General features: G+C 36.2%; 1 protein-coding gene across 1 annotated transcript; it reads right to left on the bottom strand.

Annotated features, from left to right (window-relative positions):
• Positions 1–502: 502 nt before the first annotated feature.
• On the bottom strand, positions 503–1925 carry LOC121213801 (translation initiation factor IF-2). Its single transcript, XM_041086927.1, has 2 exons — positions 1323–1925; positions 503–1092 (listed from the first exon to the last, which is right to left on the bottom strand). The coding sequence occupies exons 1-2, from the start codon at positions 1837–1839 to the stop codon at positions 704–706; spliced, it is 906 nt and encodes a 301-aa protein (XP_040942861.1). The 5' UTR covers positions 1840–1925; the 3' UTR covers positions 503–703.
• Between the last annotated feature and the right edge of the window lie 7227 nt (positions 1926–9152).

Raw genomic sequence — 9152 nt, 5'->3', positions numbered from 1 at the left:
GGCAGGAAACGAACATCGTATAAGATTTTTGGTAAATCTAAAATGATGCAAATGAAATGACATCAACGTAACAACAACCCAATATGTCCACTAACCTAAAAACAAGGTAACACTGCAACCTCACCATTAATAAATGCAATGCATTGCAAGCGGTTTTTTAGTGACATGTAGGGGACGCCATTGGCGTAATCTTATGCATGCTATAAATTATGAAATACTATCGGTGAAAAGTTTTACGTAAATTTTTTAAATATATATATTAAGTGTAATTTTGATTGAAACTGTAAAAAATTGAAATAATAAAAATTTTGATGTATTAAATTCAAATAAATTATATTTATATATATATTTTTTAAAAATATTTTAAAAATAAATAAATAATGTATTTAAATGGATTTTGAGAAATTAAAGATCTGTATTATATAAAATTTGAGAACATCCATGCATAATCTAATGTTATTTATTTTTTTATATGTATTTGAAGGACATGCAGACCGTAATATGGCAAATGCTGTATTTGAGCTATTACACAAAATCATGGAGTTCCAATGATCAACATTACATTAAAACAAAACTAGAAGAAAAGGAAAGTCAAAAGCACCTTTACAGAGCAGGAACTATTTACCCCCACTTACAAAAAAGGTAAAAAGTAAAAAATAAGAGAGTCCTTTTACTTTTTAACCCCAAGAGGTCAGTAAATTCTCTACTGTGCCCCTCTTCTAAGCATTTCCTGATACTGATTCAAAGACTCCTGCCTTTGCAACCTCATTTCCTCATTGAACTTCGTAATAAACGCTTCCACTCGGCGGTTCAATTCGTCCTGACTCAACGAAGGGTCTTTCTTGAGTTTTCCTGAGCCAGAGGATCGAGCCAGTGGCGGTTCCCTGGAGTGTTCGTTGAAGGTATCAGATTTCTTCATGGTGTTGGGGAGAGGAGGGGGAGGGGTATTATGGTCCTTTTGAGTGCGTTGTTCCCAAGTGTCGGATTTCTTCAGGTGACGTGTTAACGGCATCGGACGACCCTCCGTGATCGTTTTCCACGTTGCCTCCAATGTATCGTGCCGTTTTGGCTTCGACACTCTCAAGGCTTTCCCTGCAAAATTTTTGCACCAACCACCATCAAATTTACTGTTCTATCCTTACCGTTACAAATCTATAGTGCAAAATGAAATTCGTACACTTGTAATAATTTTCGCATTTCTACTTTGATTTAAATTGAAATTTGATGTAAAGATTAGGGATAATTTCGACTTTTCACGTATATTCATAATCGTTTCATTTTGAAATCTCATGCGAGAGGTTTAGAGGTTTTAGTAGTTTTACCTTCCGTGGCCGCTTTCACAGCTTTCCGCTGACCGAACCTCCTCGCCACCGGCGGCTTCTCCGCCATCAAACTAATAAGCTCCATAGATTCAGTCCTCAATGGTGCCGGTGCCGCCTCCGTCACCACTTTAACTTTCTCCTCTTCCACCGTTCTCTTAATCTCCTCCGCCACCAAGACTGTTGCTGCAGGAGTTCCGTAACTGTACTCATTGCTAAATACTTCGCTTGGAACCTTGAGCGCCGGCGAAACTATCTCCGGCGAAGGATTAATTTCTTCAGTAGACTCTGGTTTCTGCGCCTGGAGCTTGGAAGAGGCGACGATAGAGATGATGATGCCGTTGATAAGAAGGTAAAGGTACGGAGGCCGAAGAAAAGAGAGTATTAAACCGTAAATTGAAGGAATACCAGACGTTACAAACTGAGTCACCGATGGAGCTGAAACTTTAAGCAGAATCGCTACGGATATGACTCCAGTTGATATTAGCGCTGTTTTGAGAGAGAGCATTAGAGTAGCCATTAGTTATAGCAGAACAAAAGAGCTAAAAAAATTTCTCGAGAAAATAAGGTGAGAAAATAAAAACTTGTAGGTGGAAAGGGGTGGAGATTGAAACTTGAAGATGGTGAAAGCTATTTTTATAGGAGAAGTGGAAGAAGGTTTTTGTGATGAAATCTTGGCCGTCGAATTGGAGGTTGACGTGGGGCCAGGAGATACGGTTTAGAGAGGCGACACGTTGGCAGGCGGTGACATGGGCTTTCATTTTCCACGTGGTACTGTGCACATTTGGCGTACAGTCGACGTATTTGTTTGACTTGGAGATAGACCTTACGGTTTCGAAAACTCCACACAACCTAATTTAATTATTATAAAACTCGATTTTATTTCAACCTTAAACTAAAAAAACTTAATTCAAAAAGGGCAATATCCGAAATAATTTGAATTTAAAATGTCATAAATTTATAATAATTAGAACTAAAAATAATTATGTTGATACAGTCCGACAAAATAAAAATAATGGTAATGTAGCATGGTTTATCTTGCTTAGGGTAAGAGAAAGATTCGTTGCGTGTGATAGTTAGAAGATGATAGTTATGGGTTTAAGTAAGTAGTGGAGAGAGAGATCCCCTTTCACAGATGAGGTTAAGAGTTTATATATTCTTAACAACGATCTCAACGTGTCACGTGTGATTCCTCTGTTGGTGATCTTAAAGCAAGTTGGCCAAGTAGCTTATCACCATAGATCTAAATAGAGTGGTAATTTGACACATTGTTAATCATTTCAGATGAGACATGATGGTTAATGCCAAATATGATAATTAATGTACAAGATTCACGTGATTGTGTAATTGAAGAGTATTTTAAAAAAAAAGTATTTAAGAATCTTTCTAGGGAGTAGGTGCTTGAAGGGTGTGTTCGAGAGGTAGAGATATAACTAATCCAAATCCATAATAACTGGATTAAAAAAATTCGAATCTCAAACTTAAATAATTTTAACTCAAAAATTTCTAGAATTGAAATGATATAACAAATCTAAAATATATATATTTTTTATTTAAATCAACGTTAGTATAATAAATCAACAACTTAAAAAAATAAATAATCAAAACCATTTAATAAACAACTTAAAATTCAATTCTCAACAAGACCTTTCTTTTAATGTGAAAAGAAATTGTAATAAATAAATTCTAGGTTTACATTGTTAACTTAAATAATAGCTGGAGAAAAGATTTTAGTATTTAATAAACAACTTAAGTGAATATGGAAGCAATAAAATATTAGCCATGCATTAATCATAATTAAACAAGGAGACAAGCTTGTAAGAGCAAAGACCAAACTGCAATTATCAAATTGGGTAGTTAAGGACAACATTGTCTCAAAAACCAATTTAGGTACTAAACAATTCCAACAAAAACCAAACAAATTTTGCAGGTAACTCTTCCCAATTGTATGCCTTACTTTGCCCACCAAAAAGGTTGTGCTTTTTCCATCCATCCTTATCTTACAAAACATCGTAATATCAAATTTAGCTTTCAACATTTATATTTTTATCGATTTGGTCTTTGTTCTTTTTTGAGTTAAATTTAACCCTCAGCCTTTCAAAAAAAAGTCAAATTATTGTTTTTAAAAAAATAAAAATACTGCCTAAAACATTAGTTTTTTAATAATATTAGTGTGTCGACCTCCATGGTAGTCCACATGTACTTTTATGTTGGCATCGCACAATTTATCTTATATGTCATGTCAACAAATAATTTTGAAAAAATAAAAATAAAAATATTTAAATTTAAAAAAAATTATAAAAATTAAAAAAATTGGCATGAAATACATGTGGATTGTCATTCGAGCTATCATATTTAAAAATTTAATGTTTTAGTCAATATTTCAGTTAAAAAAACAATTTAATTCTTTTTAAAAGGTTGATGGTCAAATTAATTTTTTTTAAAAAATTGATGATATTAAATTCGAATTGACAAAAATATTGTTGAGAAGTTAATGTAGTTAGTAGTTAGCAAAATTAGGCAGTTACAAGATTAGTTAGTTAGTTAAACAAATAGTCTATAAATGTAAACATACTCTGTGTATTAAACAAGTAAGTGAGAATTTTTTTCAACATGGTATCAGATGCTATGGTAGTCGTTTTTTCTGGCAGTTTTTGGTTTGTTCTCTAGGGCACTTTTCATTTGTGTCTTCGACGTTTTTTGGATTGCTGGTTATCTTTGTTTTCTTTTTGGGTTCTTTCAGTAACAAAGAAGATGAGTCTCTCTGATTCTGTTCTTGATTTCAATCACCCGTGTTATCTTCATCCATCAGATACTCCGGGTACATTGCTCGTCGCTCATCAGTTGACAGGTGTTGAGAATTACACTGTTTGGAGTCGGACGATGAGAATTGCGTTATTGGCAAAAAACAAGTTGGGATTTGTGGATGGCACCTGTTCTAAAACCATGGTACCGGAGGATATGGGTCATCAGTGGGAGCGCTGCAATGCGATTGTCCTTTCTTGGATTCTAAATACTGTTAGTAAAGAACTCTCGGCGGGGATTGTTTTTGCGTCCAGTGCGGCAGCAGTTTGGAACGATCTTAGTGAACGATTTCACAAAATTGACGATTCAAGAATTTTTTTCTTGCATCGTGAAATTACTACCTATTCTCAAGGTACGGTCTCAATCTCTGCCTATTTTACCAGATTGAAGTTACTTTGGGACGAATATGATGCCCTTGTACCACCGGTTTCTTGTGATTGTGGTCAGCCTCGACAGAATGATGTTCATGTTGGACAGCAGCGTTTATTCCAGTTTCTTATGGGATTGAATGAGTCATATAGTGCTGTGCGTAGTCAGATTTTATTGATGAGTCCTTTACCGTCTGTTAATCATGCGTACTCGATGATTATGCAAGAAGAGTCGCAGAGAAAGCATAGTTCTAGTAATGTTGGGGATGACTTGGTTTCTTTTTCTTCAGTTCAGATGGTACAGAAAAACGATTTAATGGTATTTGTGACCACTGCAAAGTTAAGGGACATAAAAGAGAGACTTGTTATAAACTCATCGGTTATCCTGCAGATTTTAAGTTTACAAAGAGGAAAATAAATGTTTCTTCTTCTTCGGCAGTGAATAATGTTTCTACCCCTGACTCTGCTTGTAGTAGTGAAGTACTGGACTCTAGTGGGTCATGTCCGACAGCACCTATGTTTACACAAGATCAATATAACCAGATCATGCGTTTGTTGAATAAAGACCCTGTTGACGTTGAAGCTGCTACCAGTATAGCAGGTATGGTGGATCTTGGTAACAAATGGATCATTGACACTGGGGCCACTGACCATATACTGTCGGATCTTCATTTCTTGGAATCTCCTGTTGCATGTCCATTAGGGTCACCAAGTGTTAGGCTTCCAAATGGGTCTTCAGTCTCCGTTACTCATACTGGCACTTGCACAATTTTACCTAACCTTTCATTGACAAAAGTTCTTTATGTTCCGAATTTTCGTTACAATTTACTTTCTGTTTCCAAACTTACCACCGATCTTCATTGTATGGTTTCTTTTTATCCTCATTTTTGCCTTATACAGGATCTCTCCAGTGGAAGGATGAGGGGGATTGGTAAAGCACAAGGTAGTCTTTATATCCTGGATCCGTCTCAACAGGCTATGGTTTTACCTCCTTCTTTTGTTACAATGGCTTCTACAGATTCATCCATGGCTTCTACAGATTCATCCATTCTTTGGCACCATAGACTTGGTCATGCGTCGGTTTCGAGACTGAACAAGGTTCCTATTTTTTCTTGTACAAAATCTGCTGTTGACAGTATTCATAAGTGTCCTGTTTGTCCACTAGCTAAACAAACCAGACTTCCATTTCCTATTCATAAGTCTCGTGCTAATACTGCTTTTTCTCTTGTGCACATTGATTTGTGGGGACCTTATTGAGTTTCTACTCATAGTGGTCATAGGTTTTTTTTAACGATTGTTGATGATTACACACGAATGACTTGGGTTTATTTGTTGCGCTCTAAGAGTGATGCTCTTATATGTCTCAAACAATTTTTTGTGTTGGTTAAAAATCAATTTTCTACTGTAATCAAAACTGTTCGTAGTGATAATGGGTATGAATTCTTTAAAAATGAATGTACTGAATTTTTTAATATGTCTGGAATTGTTCATCAAAGTTCATGTGTTTATACTCTTCAACAAAATGGAGTTGCTGAACGAAAGCACAGACATTTACTAGAAGTCGCCCGATCCTTAAAATTTCAGTCTCACGTGCCTAGCAAATTTTGGGGTGAGTGCGTTTTAACTGCCTGTTTTTTGATTAATCGTCTTCCTACGCCTATTTTAAGCTGGAAATGTCCTTTTGAGCTATTGTATCATAAGTCACCTGATTTTTCTCGATTAAAGGTCTTTGGTTGTCTAGCTTATGCTACTAATCCTAGCTACCATGATAAATTTTCTCATAAGGCTATTCCATCTGTATTCATGGGTTACTCTCTTGTACAAAAAGGATACTTGCTGTTTAGTCTTGAAACCAAAACCTTTTTTGTTAACCGAGATGTTGTTTTTCATGAAACCATATTTCCTTTTAAGATTCCCACCAAACCGGTTTTGCCTTTTCTTGATGTTGATCCTTCTATTTTTCTACAACTTGAACCTTCCTCTTCCTTGTTTATTCCATCTTCTTCATCCTCTTCATCTTGTGTACCCGAGCCATCTTTTAACCCTTCTATGCCTACTGCTGTTCCTTTACGACGTACTACGAGGTCTGTTAAGCAGCCTCCTTGGATGAAGGACTACGTCTGCTCTAACCAATCGTCCACTTCTTGTGCCACAAGTTTGTTTCCTATAGTTGTTGTTTATTCTTCTTCTCATTTGCCTATTCATACTCAATTGTTTGCTGCTTATGTTTCTTCTTTACTTGAACCCCGTACTTATGATGAGGCCCTTTTGGATCCTCGGTGGGTTGATGCCATGCAAAAAGAGATTCAAGCTTTGGAGGCTAATGGTACATGGGAGATTGTTCCTTTACCGCCTGGCGTTGTTCCCATTGGCTGCAAGTGGGTTTACAAAATTAAATATGCTTCTGATGGTTCGGTGGAACGCTTTAAAGCACGGCTTGTTGCTAAGGGATATAATCAAAAGGCTGGTATTGACTTTCATGACACTTTTTCTCCGGTCGTTAAACATGTCACGGTTCGGACGGTGATAAGCATGGCAGCCATTCATAACTGGCCTCTTTTTCAGATGGACGTATACAATGCGTTCCTTCAAGGAGACCTATTCGAAGAAGTTTATATGGAAATTCCAGTTGGTTTTCGCAGCCAGGGGGAGTCTCATGTATGTCGTCTGCGTAAATCGTTGTATGGTCTGAAGCAAGCGTCCAGGCAGTGGAACTCGAAGCTTACAGAGGCTTTAATACGAGGAGGATATGTACAAAGTAAATACGACTATTCCTTGTTCACAAAGAGGGATGGAGGTAACATGGTTGTTCTACTCATATATGTGGATGATTTATTAATTACAGGCAGCAGTGCTAGCATGATAGATGAATTGAAGCAGTTTCTGCATTTGAATTTTAAGATGAAAGACTTGGGTGTATTGAAGTTTTTTCTTGGAATTGAAATAATGAGATCAAATAAAGGGATTATGTTGAATCAAAGGAAATATGCTTTGGAGTTGATAGCTGATTTGGGATTAGGAGAAGCGAAGTCAGTATGTACACCGCTGGAACAGAATTTGAAACTCACATCAATTGAGTATGATGAGTCGGTACAAACAAAGGTGGATGGAGATGATTTAGTCACGGATGTTACAATGTATCAAAGGTTATTGGGAAGATTGATATATTTGACAAATACACGACCAGACATAACGTTTGCGGTTCAACATTTGAGTCAGTTCATACACAGACCAAAAAAATCGCATTTAGAAGCTGCTTTTCGGGTGGTACGATACATAAGGAAAAATCCTGGTCAAGGTATTCTATTATCTGCAGCAAGCAAGACACAGTTGATTGCTTTTTGTGACTCTGATTGGGCTTCATGCCCCATGTCTAGGAGATCGGTGACTGGTTTCTGTATAAAAATTGGAGAATCCCTTGTTTCGTGGAAGTCAAAGAAACAGACCACAGTTTCCCGATCATCGGCAGAAGCGGAGTATAGAAGTATGGCAGTGGTTGTAGCAGAGGTTGTATGGTTGAACGGTTTATTGAAAGAAGTTAGTCCCAATCAATTTGATAAATCATTGGTTCTTTCAGACAGTAAAACAGCATTGCAAATTGCTGCTAATCCCGTTTTTCATGAGCGGACAAAGCATATAGAGATTGACTGCCATTTTGTAAGAGATAAAATCAAGGATGGAACGATTCAGATGCAGCACATTAGAACAACCGAGCAACTTGCTGATTTGATGACAAAGGCCTTGAGCATCAAACAACATGAGTTTTTAGTATCCAAGTTAGGGGTTAAAGATATATATCAACCCTCAACTTGAGGGGGAGTGTCGAGAAGTTAATGTAGTTAGTAGTTAGCAAAATTAGGCAGTTACAAGATTAGTTAGTTAGTTAAACAAATAGTCTATAAATGTAAACATACTCTGTGTATTAAACAAGTGAGGATTTTTTTCAACAAATATAAACTTTAAAGACTAAATTTGACATTATGCCCAAAAACAATTTGATTCCAAACTTCTAAATAAGACTTTACCTAGGATAGTAATCTACCAAAAAGAGAATCCTCAAAACAAGACAAAATGAGTTTTATGCGTTAAAACAAGTAATTATTTATTAGTTTAATTAATTGGAAAACAAAATGGGGATCCTGAATTTCCGGCAGCCATGAAAGGTGGGTCAATTGGGGAATGGGACCAGCATGTGTGTCCAGCCAGGGTGGTGCAACCCTTCACCGACCAATTCATGTATAAAGTAATATATATATATATAAAAGTAATTTTTAATTTGGTAGTTCCGACGAGTATAGATCTGTTTATTATTATATGTGTATGAGATGCCATGCCTCATTAAGATTTTAGATCCATATTCCAGGGGTAAATTTGGTAAGGTTACAAACATTCAAGTTATCAGTTACTTTTTATTACACGACCATACATCAAGTGGACGAGTGGGGTGTGACCGTCTCGCCGACATTAACAGTTTCCATGTGCTTGTTATTTTTAGTATGTTTTTCTTTGTTTTCATACCTACAACGTTTACCAAAACTATTCATATTTATTTATTTAAGTACATGTTAAGACTGTCTCTAAAATTTTAACTCCATTTTTCTCTTTACGGTTGCAATATATTTTATTACTATATTCAACCTTTGCTGATAGCAGTAATCAT

This window comes from Gossypium hirsutum, chromosome D01 (assembly GCF_007990345.1).
Source record: "Gossypium hirsutum isolate 1008001.06 chromosome D01, Gossypium_hirsutum_v2.1, whole genome shotgun sequence".
In the NCBI taxonomy this organism is placed as follows: Eukaryota; Viridiplantae; Streptophyta; class Magnoliopsida; order Malvales; family Malvaceae; genus Gossypium; species Gossypium hirsutum.
The sequence above is the reverse complement of the archived record's forward strand: the minus strand, read 5'-3'. Positions and strand labels throughout refer to the sequence as shown.